The 22,339-nt window shown below is 55.5% G+C and overlaps 1 protein-coding gene and 1 long non-coding RNA gene across 3 annotated transcripts; both read left to right on the top strand.

The window, feature by feature from the left end:
• Nucleotides 1–538: 538 nt before the first annotated feature.
• Nucleotides 539–8,421, top strand: LOC135973745 (uncharacterized). 2 transcript variants are annotated; one of them, XR_010590755.1, is made up of 4 exons: nt 539–792; nt 1,963–2,076; nt 6,505–7,153; nt 7,520–8,421. It is a non-coding gene; the product is annotated as an uncharacterized LOC135973745 (long non-coding RNA). The 2 variants fall into 2 exon arrangements; XR_010590754.1 differs by lacking the exon at nt 539–792 and having other exon boundaries at nt 933–2,076; nt 7,520–8,420.
• Nucleotides 8,422–19,450: 11,029 nt separating this feature from the next.
• LOC101941978 (histone H4) lies at nt 19,451–19,779 on the top strand. Its single transcript, XM_005285027.4, has one exon. It carries the CDS (start codon nt 19,454–19,456, stop codon nt 19,763–19,765), a length of 312 nt encoding a protein of 103 aa, XP_005285084.2. The 5' UTR covers nt 19,451–19,453; the 3' UTR covers nt 19,766–19,779.
• The last annotated feature ends 2,560 nt before the right edge of the window (nt 19,780–22,339 follow it).

Here is a 22,339-nt window from a genome sequence, read left to right as displayed (position 1 = left end):
CCTGGGGTGCCGGCCCCGGCCGACCACCCCCGGCCCGCCCAGCACTGCCGGCCCCCGGCGGCCCGGCGCACCCCCCCGGCTCCCGGCCCCCCGCGGGCCCGGCTCCCCGCCGGCCCAGCTGACCGGCTCCCCGCGGGCCCGGCCGACCCAGCTCCCCGCGGGCCTGGCGGACCCGGCTCCCCGCCGGCCCGGCTCCCCGCGGGCCCGGCCGACCCGGCTCCCCGCCGGCCCGGCTCCCCGCGGGCCCGGCCGACCCGGCTCCCCGCCGGCCCGGCTCCCCGCCGGCCCGGCAGGCCCGGCTCCCCGCCGGCCCGGCTGACCGGCTCCCCGCGGGCCGGCTGACCTCCCGATTTTCCCGGACATGCCCGGCTTTTGGGGATTTCCCCCCGGACGGGGATTTGAGCCCCCAAAAGCCGGACATGTCCGGGAAAATCCGGACGTATGGTAACCCTACGGGTGGGGGTGTGGGGTCTGGGAGGGATTAGGGTACAGGAGGGGATTCCGACCTGGGGCAGGGGGTTGGGGTGCTGGGTGTGAGGTCTGGGAGGGAATTTGGGTGTGGGAGGGGGTTCCAACCTGGGGCAGGGTTTCTGGGTGCGAGCTCCAGCCAGGCGGCACTTACCTCAGCCAGCTCCTGATCAATGGCACACGGGTGCTAATGCAGGCTCCTGACCCCTGGTCTCCCTCCGCTGGCAGGCTCTGAGCAAGGCCTGCGCCGAGAACATGGATGACGAGCTCTCGATCCTGCTGACAGCACCCCCCAGCACAGACAAACTCCAGCACATCTTGGAGGTGAGCAGAATGGGGAGGGGCAGCAGGGGTTTTACCTTAGCCCTGGGGACTCCTAGAAAGAAGAGACTGGAAAATCCATGTTTCTATTGGATCCTTCCAAGTATGCATTCGTGATATAAACTCACTGGGTGACCTTGGGGTAACTCACTTCCCCCTTACGGCATCAGTCTTCTCCACTATCAAATCTACACTGGGGAAGAAGGACAGAAGCCCCGACAATCACCTTCACCTCTGGGTGTCTGGTCCTGGGAGCCGAAACCAACTGGACTATCTGCCCCATCTCCTAAACTGCCCTGTCTTTCCCTCCTAGGGCCTGGTCCTTAGTGCTCAACCTGGCCCCTTCCCAGCTTGTCCCTGACCTTTAAAGGACTCTCCAAGCCCCTCCCATGCCTGCTTCCCTTGGGGTCTCTCTCCTGGCTGAGCACAGGCTGCCCTTCTATCTCTCAGCAGGCCTGGGTCCTAATCACAGGCTGCGTCTTGTCACGTGACCCCCACACTTATTCCCTTCACCCTAGGGAGCTGCATCACCTGGGCCAGGTGCAGTTGAGCTCCAACCCCTTTCCTGGCCATCTCACCCTGGGACAGGTTGAAACTGGAAACCTGTGGGTAACAGTAACTGGTTGCTCGCAAAGGTGCTGAAGACACAATGGAAGAGGAAATCCTTTGGCCTGGATTGAAATTATTCCGACTGAAAGTGAATGAGAGAAAATAGGTCCAGAGTTCTCTTCCTAGCAGCAGAAAATGTAGCGATTGATAGAGGTTCAGGTCAGAAAGGACCATTATGTGCATCTAGTCGCCCCTCCTGTATAACTCAGGGCCTAGAATGTGACCAAGTGGTTCCTTCAGCCAACCATAGCATGGGACTGAGCCAGAGCATGTCTTTTGGAACGACATCCACATGCAGGAGAGCCAGCTGGCTACCAGAAAATCTCTCTTCTGCAGTGACGTGGGGTTAAGGGACACGGGGGAAAAGACATGGAGGCTGTGACTAAACTTAGAGCAGCAAGGCCAGGAAAACCAGGGTTAGGTCCCAGGCCTGGCTATCAGATCTACTGTTTTCTATTCCTGGCTTTGGGACCATGAGCGAGTCTCTGCACCGCTGGGTGCCTCGGTTTCCCCAGCTATCAAATGGAGCTAATCAAGGTTTTGTTTGTTCTCCCCATTTTACAGGGTGGGAAACCGAGACACAGTTGGGACCTGTCTACACTACAGGTCTGTCGTGCGTTTGTAATCTGCTGACCCCCACATGTTGTTCAGAGCCTATGGACAACACAGCTCCTAAAGGTACGTTTGTTCTGTGCTTATCCCCTATGTACCAGCAGGGCTGGACAGCATTTCTCACTGTGATGTGGGGAGCAGGTCCTGGGTACTAAGGGTCTGAAGAAGCTCTCAAGGACTAATTTTTTAAAATAATTGTTATCAATGAATTGGGAGAAAACATACAATCACTGCGGATAAGATTGGGGGGTGACAAAATACAGGCAGAGTGGTAATTCCTGATGGGGAGAGGGCAGTGATACAGAGCGATCTGGCTCATTCGGCCAGCTGGACCCATTCAAAGAAAACAAGTTTGAGCAGAGCCCAATGCAAGGTCCTATGCATGGCAACAAGGCACGCCGGCCACACCTCCAGAATGGGGACGTGTATCCAGGAAAGCAGTGACTCTGAAAAGGATTTAGGGGCCAGAGTGGAGAAGCCACTCAACATGAGCTCCCAGTGTGATGCTGTGGTGAACAGGGCTAAAGCCATCATTAGACGAAGGAGCAGAGCCGTGAGTAGGATAGGGAGGTGACACAGCAGCAGTGAGACTGCTATTGGAATACTGCCTCCAGTGTTGGTGTCCTCCTTTGAAAAAGATGGTCCTAGAAATTGGAGCTGGGGCAGCAAAGAGCCACCAAATGTTCTGAGGGCTGGAGAAAAATGCCTTCTAGTGAGCTATTGAAAGAGCTCAACCTGTTTAGCTTATCAAAAGAAGATTGAAGGGGACTTCATTGAAGTGTTGATGTGCCTTAATGGAGAGAAAATACTGGGGATTAAAGGGCTCTCTAGTCTAGCAGAGAAAGGCAGAACAAGACCCAATGGCTGGAAGGTGAAAAGAGACAAATTCCTATGACAAATAAGGCACAAATATTCAACAGCGAGGATGATTGAACACAGGAAGAAGCTACCAAGGAAAGTGGTGGATTCTCCATCTCTTGATGTCATTAATAAAGACTAGATGCCTTTCCGGAATGTGTTTGCCCCAAAAGTAGCTATTGTGATAGACAGGAGGCCTGTGATATGCAGGGGGTCAGATTAGATGCTCTAACTGTCTCTTCTGGCCATAAAGTCTACTCATTTCTGAGAAACCGAGTGTAGCATTGGGAGCAGCTTGTGATGTTTTACTGTCTAGCCGGCTTGCTTCCTAGAATGAACACTCATTGAGCGGGGTGATCCCCAGAGAGTAGCTCAAACCACCAAAGTGTCTGCCCTGTGGCAGGACATTAACACTGCAGGGGAGGGGTGGGTGTGGCAGTGACATCACAAAGGCCTTTTGCAGGACCTCGGCCTATTGGCCAAAGGTGCAGGGGAGGTGGTGACCTCACAGAGGGATGCTGACATCAGCCAGGCAGGACAGGGGCGCAGGGCCAAGGAAACCTCAGAGACCCCTGTGGCTTTGCTTCAGCAAGTCTCCTCTCGAGATCTCTCTTTGAGGTCTGAGAGAGTATTTGGGTTCGTGTATGTGAGCACCAGGAGGAACCTCTTTTGAGTTTTCTCCTTTCTTTTTCCTGATTTCATTAGAAATCTGACGTCCCTGTTTAGAAGGTAAGAGCCTCCGAGAGGTTTGGAACCTGTTCAGTCTGCTGCATCTGGCTCCAGCTGAATTTTAGGCATGGAAAACACTAGCTTAAGGTGGCCAAATTTTATTCCCCACCTGGGATTTTGTCCCTTAGAATCTCTGGGGACATTAAGGTTTGTCCTTTTTCTTTTACCTTTTCCTCTATCCCTCCCTCCTTTCTTTTCATCTCTTACTTCTTTTGTCCTTTCCCTGTTCCCCTCCCACCACCAGGAGGGGTGTGTGTGTGTCATGGGGGTTGCTCTACAACTCCCATTGTGGGAGGTCCACCGAAAAATGTGGGGCTGAAATAGTGCTCAGACAGTGATCCCCAGCGGTGACCTGGGCCATCCTTTGGGCTCTCTGGTGAGAACCCTCATCCTCCCGCCCCTCGGTCTCTACCCTGATTGGCTGAGCAGGGGGTTATTGACAGGGAGGAGACTCAGGTCCCTGTTGTTTTCTTTTAAGACCAAGTAAATAGTCATAACCAGTCATATGTTCGACAAATTTTGCTGCATCTCTGCAGTTCATTATTTTCTCTAACATTCCAGTTCTCCTAAAATACTTGCTGAATAATTACTATGAACTCTTGCTGGTCTGGAACTCACTTGAGAGCACTTTATTCAGGTCATTCAATGTCTGAAATTCAAGATCCGATGGTTAGTTTGAAAATCAGGGCTCTTGGGTCCTATTCCCAACTCTGCCACGGACTGGCTGTGTGACCTAAGACAAGTCAATTCTCCTTTCTCAGCCTCAGCTTCTCCCTCTTTCAAGTAGGGATAACAATCCGCCCTATTTACCTCCCGGCAGGTGGAGAATGGGGATCTATTGGAGAGTGTCACTAGGAGCAGTGCATAAGATGAGGTGTCCTATCCTGTTTACTCAGATCAGATTAGGACATAATAGAATGGCTGAAATAGTCTATTTTATTTGTATTTTATTATGTTGCAATTGTTAAAAGCAGCACCTACTTAGCTCAGACTGAAACATCTTATCTAATTTTTGAGATCTAAGTATCTCCTCTTTGTGTAGCTCAAACCTCCAAAGTGTCTGCCCTGTGGCAGGACATTAACACTGCAGGGGAGGAGTGGGTGTGGCAGTGACATCACAAAGGCCTTTTGCAGGACCTCAGCCTATTGGTCAAAGGTGCTGGGGAGGTGGTGATCTCACAGAGAGATGCTGACATCAGCCAGGCAGGACAGGGGCGCAGGGCCAGGGAAACCTCAGAGTCCCCTGTAGCTTTGCTTCAGCAAGTCTCCTTCTCGAGGTCTCTCTTTGAGGACTGAGAGAGTATTTAGGTTCATGTACATGAGCGCCAGGAGGAACCTCTTTTGAGTTTTCTCTTTTCTTTTTCCTGATTTTACTAGAAAACAGACGTCCCTGTTTAGAAGGTAAGAGCCTCCGAGAGGTTTGGAACCTGTTCAGTCTGATGCATCTGGCGCCAGCTGAATTCTAGGCATGGAAAACACTAGCTTAAGGTGGTCGAATTTTATTCCTCACCTGGGATTTTGTCCCTTAGAATCACTGGGGACATTAGGGTTTGTTCTTTTTGTTTTACCTTTTCCTCCATCCCTTCCTCCTTTCTCTTCATCTCTTAAGTCTTCTGTCCTTTCCTCTGTTCCCCTCCCACCACCAGGAGGACTCTGTGTGTGTGTGTCGTGGGGGGTGCTCTGCAGTGGGAACAGGGACAATTCTCCAACTTTGGGCAGTCGAGAGCCTGGGTGAGATAAGGGGCGTTAAAGCCCTTTGTGAAGGAGAAAGGGGAGTTTCACGGTGTTGAGCACCAAGGAATTCTAAACTTTGCTAAAACATCTAGTCTGCAGAAACCAGAAATGGTTGGGGCCACATTGTAACCATTGTCTTTTTTAAGCCCATTGAGGGATGTGAGTCCCACCCTTTTAGGTATCTGGGGTGCTGGGAGAAGAGAAGAGGTGCCTGTCTCCATTTTATGGCCTCAACAAACTAAGTGCTGTGCCCCAGTTCTCGTCAGAGATCCCTGAAAAAGAACGTCTTCCCATCCATTAACATACCTGGAAAGATACTGGAACCCCTTATTAAACAATCAGTTTGTCAGCACCTACAGGACAATTTGGTTCTTAGGACTAGTGAGCATGGACTTGTCAAGAACAAATCATTCCAAACCAATCCTAGCTCCTTCTTTGGCAGGGTTACGGGCCTAGTGAAGTAAACAGTAGATGTGATCCATCTTGGTGTTAATAAGGACATTCTCACAAACAAACTAGGGAGATGTGGTCTAGATGCAATTAGTATAATATGTGTGCACAGATGGTTGCAAGCCCGTACTCCAACAGCCCAGAACCAAACACTCCTTCTCCTGGGCAGTGCGCTCCGACCTCTAATGGTCAGATGCTGCTTAGCACTGTCAGAGCAGCTTTTGCTGGGGGATTCTCCCAGCACTTTCCAATAGTGGGAAAGTATGAAATCCCCATTTGACTGCTGGGGACAGAGCCTAGAGCGGGGAGCAACTTACCCAAAGTCCCACAGGTCAATAGGAAACTCAGGCGCAGGGCTGGGAGTCACTGCCCCTCCCACTCCCAGGTCACCGCCCAAGGGTGGCTCCTCTGGCAGAGGTGCGGGGAAGGGTCACTCTCTCCTGGCTGGGCTGTTCTTTTCACTCCAGTAACATTGCAACGGCTTTGGGGAGAGGCTCACTCCCAGGATCAGATACAGGAGGGGCAGCAGGGTCCAGGGAACAGGGGCTATTCCTGCCCTGCCACTGTCTGTCTGAGAAACCTTGGCCTTGTCATTCCCTGGCTCGGTGCCTCAGTTTCCATTCTCGCCAGCCTGTGCTTATTTCCCTGCAGTTTCACCTGCGTGTTGGTGCCAGTCCCATCCCCGCACTGCACAGTCTAATACCGGCTCCTCTCTCTTGCCAGCACTATGACACCTGCCGTGGAGCCAGAGCTGGAGACCCACCTCCTCCGAGCTGCCCTGCACGCCATCTTCACCCTGGGCATGGAGAAGGACACCACCCAAGTGCAGGTAGATCATGCTAAAGTCATGGATTGAAGAGCCAGCTGTCATCCTGCCATGAGTCCTTGCTAATTGCCTGCAGTGGGATGTGAATGAGAGAGGCCAGGATATGTGTTTGGGGGTCTCACCAGTGTTTCCCAGAGACCCCACTTCCCATCCTGTGGCAGGTGTAGCCCCACTTTCCCTAACTCTGACCCATGGCTCTCCCTTGCTTTCAGGATCTGCCTAGGGTCTTGCCAGACCTCCTGGATGCCATGCTGGGGAACCTGCTGGCAGAGTCCCCAGACACCGACAGGCTCCAGTACATCTTGGAGGTGAGCCCGATGAGAGAGGTGGGGACAATTTTACCTTCACTCTTAGATCCATTTTCCAGTCTGTCCTCCTAGCCGGGCCCCAAGTGGGCATCCTTGGTCAGGGCAGTCAGTGCAATGCCTCCTTTCCCCACAGCACATTAACTACTAGATCGTGTCCACGGTGCCGCGAGAGAGAGCCAGGGCCGTTAAGAGCAGCACTGCCCTGCTCAGATTCACCATCACCCTCCCTGAGTTTGACGTAAGTGACCTCTGACCCCAGCTTCCTGACTCCAGGCATAGGTGATCTGGCTCCGACGGGCTGTAGGATCTGCTGCTGCAGGGGCTGTGGGTTAGGAGTGTTCCTCTTGGGGAGGCAGAGTCAGAGCAGAGAGTGAGCCTGGCTTGAGTCAAGTTCTTCTTGTCCTAGTTAAGTGGTGACTCTGGGCTTTTAAGGGGACTGTGCTCCAGGTTCATGCCTCCCTGTCATCCTGGAGCAGCTGGGGAAGCAAGTCCTCATGGAGGGCCCTGCAGAGGGGCTGAGGGGAAGGAGAGTCCTGGCCCGGGGGGGACTGGGAGCTGACAGGAAAATGCTGATGGAGTCCCCTCTCCCTCTCCCGTCCATTAGAACTCAGCGGAATTCCCCAGGATGGGTCACCACATGGCACAGCTAGCTCTGTCCGTCAGTGACCCAGCCAAGGACATCAGCCGGCAGGCCAGGGAGGGGGTTTACCGGCTCTACCAGCTGCTGCTGCACCAGAGGAGTAAGGAACCCAGCTGGGAAATGGCACCCGCTAGAAGAGTGAGACTGGGACCCCAGCCAATTTCTCTCAGATTGACCCCGGCTGGAGGATGAGTCTCTCTATCTCTTTCTGTGTTCCACACCACGCCCTGCAATTCTGTTGGGCCGGGCACGCAGCGAGGACTCTGCCCACTGTGCAGCCACCAATGGGATTGGAAGGACACAAGCCCTGCAACCAGAAGGACAAATGTGTGTGTGTGTGTCTCTCTCCCTGTCACCTACTCCCTCCTGGGGGAAACCCAGCAGCTGATGGGGGACAAGGTGAGCAGCTGCATTAGACTCAGGAGATTGGGGCGCGGCCCAGGCCTCATTCCCATCCTGTGGCCATTCGCTGGCCTGGCACAAGAAGCCTGGTGGGGAATGAAAGGGAGAGCAGGTGCTCCTGGGAAGGGAGATGAATTCACCTCCATGAGCAGGAGCGAGCCAGCTTGTCCCCGGAGCAGCTCCAGCCAGCTCTTTAGCCAGGCTAATTAATGACAAGCTTTGCCTCATCCCAGACTTATGTTCTTAGGACAGGGTGCTATCGCTCTTGGGAAGGGCAGGAGAGTCCCCCAAGTGCCCTCTGCGAGACTCTCCTGTCCCACAGGGCCGCACCCAATTCCTAGTGGTCTGGTGTCTGTGTCACCCGAGCCACCACCCAGAGTTGCTCCCATCACTGGCAGCCTGGGAGGCCAAGGACTGACGGGTGATGGCGTCTGACCAGGCAAGGCTGAGGCACATGGGCAGGGGACGCTTGCCCTGCTGCTGGCAAGGCTGGACCCATTCTGGAGAGAACAGGAGGATTCAGTCAGCAGTAGGGTTACCATGTCTAATAAATAAAAAAAGAGGACCCTCCACGGGCCCTGGCCCCGCCCATTTCCCACCCCTAGCCCCGCCCCAACTCCGCTCCTTCCCCGCCCTAACTCCGCCCCCTCCTCCCTCCCACTCCCAGCCATGGGGAGAGGGCTGCCACAGCGCTACCGGCTTCACGGTTTGCCGTGCAGCCCCCAGACCCTGCGCCCCCGGCCGGCACTTCCCCAGCGCAGCTGGAGCACGGGAGGGGAAGCGCCCACCCGGTAGCGCTGGCTCGTGCAGCTCGGCTCTTAAAGTCTGAGAGGGGAGGAGCGGAGCAGCTCAGCTGGAGCCCGGGAAGGGAAGTGCCTGGCCGGCGGCTCGGGGTCTGGAGGAAGGGGGGGTGCTGCCCGAAGCAAGTAGCGCTGGCTCGGGCAGTTCGGCTCTTAAAGTCTGAGAGGGGAGGAGCGGAGCAGAGCAGCCGCGGGAGAGGAAGTACCCGGCCAGCATTTTCCCGGACATGTTTGGCTTTTCGGCAATTCCCCCCGGACGGGGGTTTGATTGCCGAAAAGCAGGACATGTCCGGGAAAAAACGGACGTATGGTAACCCTAGTCAGCAGGGGCTGCCGATCCGTCCCATTCACCAGGGCTGCCATCCTGCGGCTTCAGCATTACTGGCTGGGGTGACTTGGGGAAAGGTCTCAACCTCCCCACATCCCACTTCACTGCTGCCAGAATCCCTCCTGCCCCCCCCCCGCTACAGTCCCCTCCCTACCCAACCTGCATGGGGCTGGAGGAGAGGGGTCTGAGAACTTGAGCTGTGGATTGGAGGTGGAACAGCTGTCAGGGGCACTGAGGGGGAAGTGGCAGGAGCTCCCCGTACAAGGAAGGGGGTTGCCACTGGAGGTCACTAGGAAGGACAACAAGACTCCATCCTGGGGGTCAGGAGGGGAAATCCATCCCTCAGAGGTGGGCAGAGGCTGGGTGGAAATGCTGCTGGTTCCAGGGGCCGTTAATCCCCCCTGATTCCTCGGAGGCGTCTGAGTCTCAGACAGGTTCTCATTCCCTTGCAGCAGGAGGACGTCACGGCCAATGTGATGCGCCAGCTCCGTATCATGCGGCACTTGCGCCAGGTGCCCGAGGAGCTGCAGGGCCTGTGCCTCCCAGGACACCAGCAACTCCCGCTCTCTGCTGCAGGTACTGCTCTGGCTCTCTGTAAATGGGGAGCTAGTGGAAGGGGAAATGGAGCCCCCTGGCACTCACAGAAACCCTCTCCCCTCTCTGTGGAGCAGGGTCCTTTCCTCTGCCCCCAAATTCCTTCATCTGGGACAGGAGCTCTTTCCCTCACACCCATTCCCCTCCCCTCTTTCCTTGATCTACCCCCATCCCATTCCCCCTGCGCCCAGGCAGAGCTCTGCCTGCCCCATATGGTGCAGAAAGGCCTGTGATATGTAGGGGATCAGATTAGGTGCTCTAACTGTCTCTTCTGCCCATAAATTCTACTCATTTCTGAGAAACCGAGTGTAGCATTGGGAGCAGCCTCTGCTGTTTTACTGTCTAGCCGGCTTGCTTCCTAGAATGAACACTCATTGAGTGGGGTGATCCACAGAGAGTAGCTCAAACCTCCAAAGGGTCTGGCCTGTGGCAGGACATTAGCACTGCAGGGGATGGGTGGGTGTGACAGTGACATCACAAAGGCCTTTTGCAGGACCTCCGCCTATTGGTCAAAGGTGGTGACCTCACAGAGAGATGCTGACATCAGCCAGGCAGGACAGGGGCTCAGGACCAGGGAAACCTCTGAGTCCCCTGTAGCTTTCCTTCAGCAAGTCTCCTTCTCGAGGTCTCTCTTTGAGGACTGAGAGAGTATTAGGGGTCACGTACGTGAGCGCCAGGAGGAACCTCTTTTGAGTTTTCTCCTTTCTTTTTCCTGATTTTACTAGAAAACTGACGTCCCTGTTTAGAAGGTAAGAGCCTCCGAGAGGTTTGGAACTTGTTCAGTCTGATCCATCTGTTCCACAAGTCCTTCAGTCCAATCCACTTCCCTAACTAATTTCCTTAATTTTTTAAAGTTAGCCCTTTTGAAAAAAAAAACCCTAGTCACAGATCTATTTTTGTTTACCCTTCCATTTAGTTTAAACTGAATTAGCTCACGATCGCTCAAATGAAGGCTGTCCCCTACAACCATTTCTTCTAAGAGATCCTCACTACTCACCAAAACCAAATCTAAAATGGCATCCCCTCTTGTTGGTTCAGCAACTACTTGGTGAAGGAATCCATCAGCTATCACATCTAGGAAAATCTGAGCCCTATTATATTACTAGCACTTGTCCTCCAGTCTATATCTGGGAAGTTAAAATCTCCCATGATCACACAATTCCCATTAGTATTTACTTCATTAAAAACATTGAAGAGGTCTCGATCCCTATCCAAATCAGACTCCAGTTCTAACAGACAGCAACCCCCCCCCCCCCCCCGAAAGGCAGAGATAGAGCCCAGGAATCGAGATGGTGGGGAAATTTCATTGAAACCGTTTCTGACCGAAAATCCTATTCAAACTAAACCAGTTTGTTTCTTGAAATCATAACAAGTGGCAATGAAAATTCTTTGTCACAATGTGTTAAATTGTCTCGTCGCACTCAAAGAGGAGACACTTAGATCTCAAAAATTAGATAAGATGCTTCAGTCTGAGCTAAGTAGATGCTGATCTTAACAATTGCAAAATAATACAATACAAATAAAATAAACTATTTCAGCCATTCTATTATGTCCTAATCTGATCTGAGTAAACATGATAGGACACCTCATCTTATGCACTGCTCCTAGTGACACTCTCCAATAGACCCAGCAGTCCTTATTTCCAGGCCCCTTAACTAACCACTGCTGCACACTCCCTCCCACAGCTGGCAATTACAACCAATCATGTCCGGTCCCCCTGCTTTGAGAGGGAGTGTGCTCCGCTGGAGAGACTTCCCTCACGGATCACAGGGGGAACTCAATCCTGCCAACGATGCCAATCATAAATGAATCTACTCATCGTTAGGTGCCCCCCGGCAGCCAGGCATGGCATCACAGCCCTCTCGCTGGGCTAGCGTCCCCCATCCATGGTCGCTCCAGCACCACGGCAGTTTCTCTGCCTGGTAACTCCGGCCAGGTCACCACCTTTAGTCCACCCTTCTGGAGCCCAGCTTGCCTCACACTAAAAGTCCAAAGAGGTCTTTCCACAGACAGAAGTCCTTCTGCCATCGCTGGGGCATTTGCTCTGCCTGTAGCCCCCTTGCTGGGCTTGGGAACCCTCTCCAGGTGCGTGTACGCCGCCTCCTCTGGGGCCGGTAGGGGAACCCAGTCCCACCCTGACATTGATAGCAGCTCAGGGCCCTGGACCCAACAGCTAGGTCTGCACCTTTCTCTTTGCTGCACTTTTCCAACCTCTCTTCTCAAGTTCCCCTCCAGGCTTTCCTTGCTGCTCTGAACTTCCTACCTCGTTCTTAATCCTGTTGCTACCCCAGCTGGGCTGTATCACCACTGAAGTCTGGCTCTTTACGGGGGCGGATATGGTGCCTCTCAGTTCGGGCTCATTCTATAATCAGCTTTCTGTGAGTGCCGGGGGGCTCCATTTCCCCTTCCACTAGCTCCCAATTTACAGAGAGCCAGAGCAGTACCTGCAGCAGGGAGCGGGAGTTGCTGGTGGCCGCAGAGGCACAGGCCCTGCAGTGCCTCGGGCACCTGGCACAAGTGCCGCATGATACGGAGCTGGCGCATCACATTGGCCGTGACGTCCTCCTGCTGCAAGGGAACGAGAACCTGTCTGAGACTCAGACGCCTCGGAGGAATCAGGGGGGATTAACGGCCCCTGGAACCAGCAGCATTTCCACCCAGCCCCTGCCCACCTCTGAGGGATGGATTCCCCCTCCTGATCCCCAGGATGGAGTCTTGTCCTTCCTAGTGACCTCCACTGGCAACCCCCCTCCTTGTACGGGGAGCTCCTGCCACCTCCCCCTCAGTGCCCCTGACAGCTGTTCCACCTCCAATCCACAGCTCAAGTTCTCAGACCCCTCTTCTCCAGCCCCACCCAGGTTGGGTAGGGAGGGGACTGTAGCGGGGGGGGGGGGAAGGAGGGATTCTGGCAGCAGTGAAGTGGGATGTGGGGAGGTTGAGACCTTTCCCCAAGTCACCTCAGCCACTAATGCTGAAGCCGCAGGATGGCAGCCCTGGTGAATGGGACGGATCGGCAGCCCCTGCTGACTGAATCCTCCTGTTCTCTCCAGCAGGGCCGGCTTTAGGAAGGGCGGGGCCCAATTCAAACATTTTTGGCGGGGCCCCGGCAGGGATGACAAAAAAAATAATGTAAAAAAAAGCCTTTCATTTCTTCCATGTATTATTTACTTTCCATAACTGTATAAATAATAAAATTATACATTAAGTACATTGCATCATATATGCTGTTGATCAGTTATTAATGAGCTCCGTTTCACATGTGTGGGTCCCCGCCACTCCCTGGGGGTGTGCTAGGGTGACCAGATGTCCTGATTTTATAGGGACAGTCCCGATTTTTGGGTCTTTTTCTTATAGGATCCTATTATCCCCCACCACCTGTCCCGATTTTTCACACTTGCTGTCTGGTCACGCTAGTGGTGTGCACATGTGTGGGTCCCAGCTGCTCCCTGCCCTCCTCATTGAAGCAGGTGTGCAGGGTCACTGCCCTGGGAACTGCAGGGCACCAGTGGACATGGGGCTGGCTGGAGGCAGGGCAGGGGCTCACTGGAGGTAGGGTCTGGCTGCAGGCAGGGCAAGGGGTGCGGGGCTGGCTGGAAACAGGGGTGTGTGGGGCTGGCTGGCTTTGGGCAGGGCCGCAGGGGGGTTGCGGCAGGGGTTGCCTGGAGACAGGGCAGGGGGTGCGGCAGAGGCTGGCTGTGGGCAGGGGGTGCAGGGCTGGCTGGAGACGGGGCTGGCTGTGGGCAGGGCAGGGGGTGCAGGGCTGGTGCGGGGACGGGGTGCAGCAGAGGCAGCTTTAAATAGCCCCTGAGTCCCCCGCTATCCCAGGGCTCTGGGGGCTATTTAAAGGGCCCAGGGCTCCCCTGCTTCTACCGACCCGGCCCTTTAAATAGCCGCGGGAGCCCTGGGGAAGCAGCGGGGCTCCAGTGGCTATTTAAAGGGCCAGGGCGGTAGAGGCAGCGGGAGCCCCGGACTTTTTAATTAGCCCCCAGAGCCCCGCAGCCCTACCCCAGGGCTCCAGCAGTGGGGGTCTGGTAGCAATTTAAAGAGCCTGGGGCTCCGGCCCCTGCTGGGAGCCCTAGGTCCTTTAAATTGCCCCCTGGGGAAGCCGGGCCACCCTGGTACAGCGCACCGGCTCTTGCCGGTACACCGTACTGGGGCTTGGGCCCGGGGCCCGATTCAGGGGAATTGGTTGAATTGGCCTAAAGCCGGCCCTGGTGGGGGTATGGCCACAGAGCCGCAGGGAGGGGAACCCTGAGGTGTGGCGGCTGGGTGGGTACTGGGAGTTCCTCCTGAAGGGACGGGGGTTGGCCAAGGTCACTCAGCCCCGGGGTCTGGGAGGGGGACAGGCTGAGGGCACTCAGAGCCCCATGAAGTGGGGGGGGGGCTGAGGGGAGGGACTGGCCAGGGGCACTCAGAGCTCGGGGGGGGGGGCTGTCCGGGGGGGCACTCACAGCCCCAGGAGGTGGGTGGGGGAGGGCACACAGGATTTCAGGAATTCCCTGGCAGTGAAGAGCTGCTGGCGGCAGGGAGGAGCCAGCTGTGAGAATCCCCACTTGGGATCCCTGGCTGGGCTAGTGGCTATGGGGGCCCGTGGCCAAGCTGCAGCGGAAGGTGACCTGAAGGAAATGCCTCGGCCTCGGCCTCCGGCTAGGAAGGGCCTGGGCCAGACAATGACCCACCGCGCAGTGTCCCAGTTCCTTGCCCCACACCTGCGGGGCACGGCCCCTCCTCTGTAGGGAGGTTGGCATGTACCTTAGTGCTGCTTCCTCCATCCCCAAAGGCCTCTCCCAGCCAGTCTCTGGCAACCCCTGCCGTTCAATACGCACATTACCCTGCTGTGACATACCCGGGTTGGGGGGGGAACCCCTCGGGGATGGGGGGGCTGTCACACAGCTGGGCAATTTAACCCAGCTGGGCAGGAGTGACTGTCTCCCTGGAGCTGGGGTCTCAGCCCAGGTGTCTCTCTGCCCTTCCCCCTAGTCGCCCCCGGGCGAGGTGGGAGTGCCCCACGTTGCGTTCCAGCCCCACATTCGCACCCACAAGTGCTGGTGGGTTCCAATCCCAGCTGAACACGCCCACCCGGCCCTAGTGCGGAGCAGAAGGGCCCAGCGCTGCCCCACAGACCCTCTGGCTCTCCGAGCCCGCTCTTACCCATCACCCCAGCACGTCTGGCCCAGGCTGAACGCTGCTGCTCTGTGCAGAGAGGCTGGCACTTCTCGCTCCTGCCGTACGAGGGGCTGCTACCGACTGCTCCCCCTAACCCCCGCCCTGCTGCGCTCTGGGGATGTTGCCCTGCTGTGGAGCTCTGAGGTGTCTTGAACTGGAATTTGTTTGGAAAGAAACTGCTAAGGAGCCTTATCAGCCCCGGTCAGAGAGTACCTGGGAGCCTGCCTGGGTCGGGCGGGTCTGGTACAGCCTCCCCCCAGATAAGGCTCTTCCCTGGACCTGCCACCCATTGGAATCTGGAACGATTCCCTCCGAGGTAACACCCGGGGCAGCCAGGGCAGGGCAGGGCATGGCCTGCTCCCCTGGAGCGTTAGGACTTTCAGGAGTCAGAGGTGTCAGCGGAGCAGGTTGTGATTGTACGTTAAAGCAGTGAAGAAAGTTGGGGGGACAGAGGAATTGGGTGCTGTGGCCCCCCCATGCCTGGGGCCTATTTGAAAGGCAGCTGTCACACTGTCCCCTTTATCGGGAGTGCCCACTACACCCATCTCACGCAGTCCTCGGCACGAGAAGGGGGAGCATGTTCCCAGCTGAACGGCGTTCGTCCAGGACTCACCGACCCCTATTCCAGGATGGGGGAGTGACCTGAGAGAGAGGTCACCATGTAGCCTGCAATTATCAGTGGCTTCTGGATTCCTCTGGGAAAGGGTTAACCAGGGGCTTAGTTTAGTCCACACTTGGCTTTCTCGGCAGTGCTGGACTCTGGTGGCAGGGAGGTGTCCAGCTCGCACCCTTTCACCTGGCAGGGAAAGTGCCCTAAAGGTTAGGATGTTCTCACAGGCTGTCGTAGTTACTGGGACCTTGGCAGGGAGGATTGGTGGCTTGTGGGGCATCGGATACCTCCCCTCCTCCTAGAGCTGTGCAGTAACCAGAACATTACCCCCGCGAGGAGAGGGTTTCGGGGACCCTGGGATCTTGGGAGCCAGGGCTTCTCTCAGCAGCCTGGAAGCCCAGGCCCCCCATCAGCCTGTCAAGCAGGTGGGCAGGCGGGCGAGCTGGCAGGGAGCTAAGCAGCTTTCCGTGCTAAACCTGCCTGCTTTCTGTCTGAAGGTTTGTCCAAATCGACGTGTTCCCACGAAACGTTTGGATTTTGACAAGCTGGCAATTTCTGATGGAAAAACGGTTCCACTGGCAAATTCTGACCAGCGCCTCTCCTGACCGCACAGCTCCCTGCATCTTTGCTGAGCGTGGAATCAGAATGGACTTGACACAGGTGGTTGTGCCCTGGGATGCCATCTCAGGCCAGCTCCCCCAGTGCTCCGGCGCTCACATTCTCCTAGTGGTGACGTCTGACCCTGGGGAGATGAAAGGCCTCTGCGGGTTGTTTCCTGCAGTGTGAGCTTTGGCTGCAGGCTTCTGTCCCCAGCCATGGCACGAAGGAATCTGTCTAGCCAAGCTGGGCGTCCTCCCTCATCTGTGGTCAGAGGTCACACGGGCCCTTCCAGTGACAAGGTGGCAGCATCTGGCCCTGGGAAAACAGACATCTGCTGTGTGCTCACCTCAGAGATTTCTTTCTTTCTGCAAACTGAAGAGGCCTCTCTCCTGTAGCCTCAGCAGAGGCTGCGAGGAGGCCAGCAGACCCGGTGGCCCCCTGCAGACTGGGGGAGGCCCTGACCAGTAGCTCTAAAGGCCAGAAGACCCCACAGGACAGGTGGGGAATGGGACTGTGACGTTACATTGCTGTTCCATGGTTCCTTTCTCCTAGGGTTACCATATTTAAAAAAATAAAAAAAAGAGGACACTCCACGGGCCCTGGCCCCGCCCCAAGTCCACCCCTACTCCGCCCATTCCCCCAAAGTCCCCGCCCTAACTCCCCCTCCTCCCTCCCAGCCACACGAAAAAGGCTGCCCAAGCACTACCAGCTTCATGGTTTGCCGGGCAGCCGCCAGACCCTGCGCCCCCGGCCAGCGCTTCCCCAGCAAAGCTGGAGCCCGGGAGGGGAAGAGCCCAGCCGGGGGCGCAGGGTCTGGAGGCTGCCCGGCAAACCCGTGAAGCCGGTAGCGCTCGGGCTTTGGGCAGCCCCTATGCCTCCGGACCCTACGTCCCCGGCCGGGCACTTTCCCTCCTGGGCTCCAGCTGCTCTGCTCCTCCCCTGACTCTTTGTCTCTGTTTAAGAGCCAAGCTGCCCGAGCCAGCGCTACGGGCTTCGGGCAGCCCCCTTGCCTCCGGACCCTGCGTCCCCGGCCGGGCACTTTCCCTCCTGGGCTCCAGCTGCTCTGCTCCTCCCCTGACTCTTTGGCTCTGTTTAAGAGCCAAGCTGCCCGAGCCAGCGCTACCGGCTTCGGGCAGCCCCCTTGCCTCCAGACCCTGCGCCGCCGGAGCAGAGCAGCTGGAGCCCGGGAAGGGAAGTGCCCGGCCTGCGGCTCGGGGTCCGGAGACACGGGTGCTGCCCGAAGCCAGTAGCGCTGGCTCGGGCGCTTGGCTCTTAAACAGAGCCGAAGTCTGAGTCAGGGGAGGAGCAGAGCAGAGGGAGAGGAAGTGCCCGTCCGGTATTTTTCCCGGACATGTTCGGCTTTTTGGCAATTCCCCCCGGACGGGGGTTTGATTGCGGAAAAACCGGACGTATCGGTAACCCTACGTGACTGGTGCCCGGGGCCGGGGGCGCAGGTCCAGCCCCAGGGGGATCCAAATCCGGACAGTGCCGGCTCCCCGCAACGCGCTGGCGTCCACAACCCCCGGAGGGCGCCCCCCAGCCCTGCGATGGCTGCCAAGCGGTGCCCAGAGACACCCCCGACCCAAAGGACAGGGGCTCGCGCCCCCCCTCCTCTGACGGCTTGCTGCCTCACGGGGCAGGTTGGTCGCGTCGCAGGGGCCGCTGGGAGTTGTAGTTCTCGGCCGCTCCCCTCTCCCGGCTCTCCCTGGAGCGTGAGGCCCGGCCGGACTACAGCCCCCAGCATGCCCTGGGCAGGAGCGAGTGTCGCACCGAGATGATGTCACAGCGGGCGACCAACACACACAGATGCGGAGATCCTAGCCTCCCTATTTCCCCGGACATGTCCGGCTTTTTGGCAATTCCCCCCGGACGGGGATTTGGGGACCAAAAAGCCGGACATGTCCGGGGAAATCCGGACGTATGGTAACCCTAAGTCTGTGTGTTGCATTAAATGGGATTCGAGTCAACCCTTTGGCAGATGAAATCTGTTCCCGTACTGAATTGTCTTTCTCCATCACCCACATACACATTAGCCTTGAATCTGCAAACACTTGGGGCATGTCTACACTACAATGTGAGCACAGGGTTCGAGCTCAGGCTCAAATCTAAGATACCCTCCGTCTACACACAAATTGCACTAACCCAGGACTTGGACCCAGGGTCACAGGATCCCATGGGGGTGGAGGGTATGAGCCTGAGTCAAGCCAGGACACAGGGTTCAAGCCCTATTACTTTGCAGCATAGATGCAGCCCCACTGGACTTGTGCTCTGGAAGTCCACCAAAAGTATTCCACAATTCCACAGGCAAACTTTCTTTGTCCTCTAGACAGTCAAGTTTGGACATTCAAGTTTTCCCCACATTGTACCGCGAACAAAGGGCTAGAGTGGCCACATTTTGGGAGGGTGCTAGAAAGTCTGGGATGTGGGTGGTTGGACTCTGGCCTGCACAATGCAGCATAGACACTATACTCCCAAATTGGGAGCCAGGGTTCAACAATTCCTAACCTTGGGGTACAACTGAGTGTAGATACTCAAGCCCTAGGTTAACAAATCCAGGATCTGATAACTCGAGTTCTACTAACCCTGCACTCACATTGCAGTGTAGGCATACCCTTATACACACACACGTAGTTCAGCTGAGCTCAGGGGGACTTCTGCAAAGTTACATATATGTGAAAGTGTTCGAAGGACCCAGCCATTGTTTTGCTGCAGTTAGCACTGAAGTTTTAATATAACCCCCCCACCCCGACCAAATCATTGCTCTTTAAAAAGCATCTTGGCATAAATACATTGGCTTAGCAGAACAATGTGAACACAGGGGAAAGGCAGATCAAATGTTTAACCTTACTAACTTTAACTGGTCACTTTAAAAATAAAACACAAATGCAACTTGAATTCCTGCTTTTGATTTTGATCATATGCAAACCCTAGGAAAGCAAGAGATCTTTGAAGAGGCCCTTAAGTACATGTCAAAAACCTACTGAAAAATTCTTAACTCTTTTAAAGTTGATTAAATACCTTGTCATTTTTGGCGGCTGCTTGCTGATATAAGTACTTATGGCTTGATTGCTTTCCAGACCTTTAGTCATCTAAGATACAACATTTTGAGCATATTTAATGTACACCTGTGGGGCAAATGCTTAAATGATTTAGATGGTAGGCTTCTTACTAATAAGGACTTTCAAAATAATTTTCCTTGCAAAAAAGTGTGAGCTGTGTTGTACAAAAGGGATTATTTCCCTGGTGGAAGGGGACTTGTACTGCTAGAGCCCAAAAGGATCATACCTGCTTTGTGTTCATTTTCACTCCTCGTTCTCAGCTAAGAACATACAGGGCCAGATCCCATCCTCTATTCTGCGTGCTTTGTGCTGACAGCTCTGTCTATAAAGCTAGCCAGTATGTCTGGTCGTGGTAAGGGCGGTAAGGGTCTCGGAAAAGGAGGTGCTAAGCGCCATAGAAAGGTGTTGAGGGACAACATCCAGGGTATTACAAAACCCGCTATTCGCCGTTTAGCTCGTCGTGGGGGCGTGAAGCGCATTTCGGGTCTCATTTACGAGGAGACTCGGGGGGTGCTGAAGGTCTTTTTGGAGAATGTGATCAGAGATGCCGTTACTTACACCGAGCATGCGAAGCGGAAGACTGTGACTGCCATGGACGTTGTTTATGCGTTGAAGCGCCAGGGTCGTACTCTCTACGGATTTGGAGGCTAACCTGTGCAAGTAATTGTCTCCAGTTAGGGATTACTCCTGCTAGTTGGGCATGACTGGGCCACAGGGAGAACACAGCTGCGGTTCTAACTTGTGCAGTGCCATGGAGGAAAGGTAGTGGTGGGGAGGGCTCAAGTCCTGGCATACAGCCATTTTTAACTCCCCGCGCTGAATGCTTCACCAAGTGAGAGAGAGAGACTGTGTGTGTGTGTGTGTGAGAGAGAGAGAGAGAGAGAGAGAGGAGAGAGAAACCACATTTCTAGGCATGTGACAGATTTTTTTTTTAAATAATATTTGTTTACATCCCTCTTCCCCCCCACACCCTCACCCTCATTTTAGGTTTGTTCTGTAGCAGGGACAAATGATTTTTTTGCAGTATAACACCATCACCAGTAAAATTACTTCTGATCAGGTTTATCATTGTCCCTGCACCAAACCCAGGTAGTTCCTCATGGTCATGGAAAGATAATACAAGGCTGTGTTACCTTTCTGCTCCCCCTCTGTGCTGGAGATCACCCTTTAAGGAGGGGGACAAGGCCCTCGGGACAACTGTGCTGCCATCAAGCAGGGGATTGCACGGGACATAGAGCTAGCATGGAAAAATGGAGTCAACACATGGATGGCTCTGGCCTCCCACTGGTCCCTGGGACCTGTAGGTTTTAGGGGCTGGCCATACCAGCTGTTCCACAGGGTTTTCAACCAGTTTGGAAAGAATTCTCCCTACAGTTTGTCCACATGGGAAATTAGTGCAAGCTAGAGTGTGAATTTACAGCACCCTAGCTACTCTGCGCTAACTCCCTGTGTGAACACTCTTAATCGAGTCATACAGTTTAAGGCTAGAAGGGATCACCAGATCATCTCTGACTTCCTGCATATCAAAGGCCCCCAACAGTACCCAGCACACTAAACCGAACAACTGAAGTTACAGTAAGGCAGGGGTCTCAAACATGTGGCCCGCGGGCTGTGGGGTTCTTTCGTGTGGCCCGCCAAGCTCCCCGCCCGCATGCCCCCCCGCCCCTCTGCCTTCCCCGTGGCGCTGCGAACCCCGCACCGCTCCCTGAAGCGGCTGGAACTATGTCCCTGCAGCCCCGGACCAGGGGGTGGGGGGGAGTAGAGGGCTCCGTGCTCTCGCTTCCAGGCACTGCCCCCCACAGCTCCCATTGGCCGGGAACGGGGAACTGCAGCCAATGGGAGCTTTGGGGGAGGTGCCTGGAGGAGCAAGAGCAGCACATGGTGCCGTTCTCCCTCCCCCCGCCCCGGGACTTTGGCTGCTTCCTGGAGCGGGGCCAGGGGCCAAGGCAGGCAGGCAGGGAGCCTGCACTGGCCACAGTGTGCAGTGCTGCCACCCCGGAGCCACTCTAGGCAAGCGGCGCCGGGCCGGAGCCCTCACCCCGCACCCCAACCCTCTGTCCAGAGCCCCCTGCCACATCTCACACCCTCCCACATCCCAACTCCCTACCCTGAGCCCCCGCCACACCCTGCACCCCAACCCCCTGTTGCACCCCTCACCCCTCCTGCACCCCACACTCCAATTCTCTGCCCTGAGCTTCCTGCCATTCCCTGCACACCTTCTGCACCTCAACTCTTTGCCCTGAGTCCCCATCACACCCCGCACTCCTTCTGCACCCCCTGGGGGCAGGGAGGGGGCAGAGTTGGGATGAGGACTTCGGGGAAGGGGTTGGAATGGGGGCAGGGAAGGGGCGGGAAGAGGCGGGGCAGGGGCGGGGCCTCGTGGAAGGGGTGGAGTGGGGGTGGGGCCAGGGCAGCAAGGGATGGGTGTCAGTGATATGGCCTTCGGGCCAATGCACTAGTCCTCATGCAGCCCTCATGGTCATTTGAGTTTGAGACCCCTGCACTAAGGTATTACAGCCCTCAGGAGACTAAACTATTATATGCCCCAGGGAGAGAATAAGAGGGACTGAGGTGAACCAGTGCCCAAGGCCTCTGCAATGTCATGGAAATGATTAAATGAGATAGACCCAGATAATCCTGGCATGTGACCCACTCCTACACACTGCAGAAGAAGGTGACCCCCTCTTACCAAGCTCTCTGCCAATCTGACCTGTGGGGAAATTCCTTCTCCACCCTGCATATGGTGATCAGTTAGACCCTTGGCATGTGAGCAAGAACCAGTCAGCCACGCACCTGGGAGAGACAATGCTCAAGGCCACCTCAGAGCCCAGGCCCACCATGTCCCATCTCTATCTCTGATGTTTCAGAAGGAGACAAAAATCACAATACATTTCAAGAGTGGGAGAGGAAATCCATTACTGACCCCTGCAGGTGACTGGCTGAAATGCTAACACACAAGATTTTTGGAACATCAGACCAAAACCAGAAGGGCACCTCCGGGAGGGGGCAGGGCTTGGCAGCCATCACAAGCATACTATCCTTCCCATGAATTCTGTCCATCTCTTTCTTAAAACTAATGAGATAGTTTCCCTCCACAGTTCCTGTTGGGAAGCTGTTTCAGTCCTCTGATGATTAGAAACCTTCTTCTAATTTCCAACCTGAATTTGTCCATGGCCAGTTTATATCCATTTGTTTTTGTGGGTACATTGTCCTTTAGTTCAAATA

This window comes from Chrysemys picta, chromosome 10, assembly GCF_011386835.1.
Source record: "Chrysemys picta bellii isolate R12L10 chromosome 10, ASM1138683v2, whole genome shotgun sequence".
In the NCBI taxonomy this organism is placed as follows: domain Eukaryota; kingdom Metazoa; phylum Chordata; order Testudines; family Emydidae; genus Chrysemys; species Chrysemys picta.
Note: the sequence above shows the minus strand (reverse complement) of the source record. Positions and strands in the feature narration are given on the sequence as shown.

What these genes read in the sequence shown, in the direction of transcription:
- LOC101941978 (XM_005285027.4), top strand. Translation starts at nt 19,454, where the DNA reads ATGTCTGGTCGTGGTAAGGGCGGTAAGGGTCTCGGAAAAGGAGGTGCT.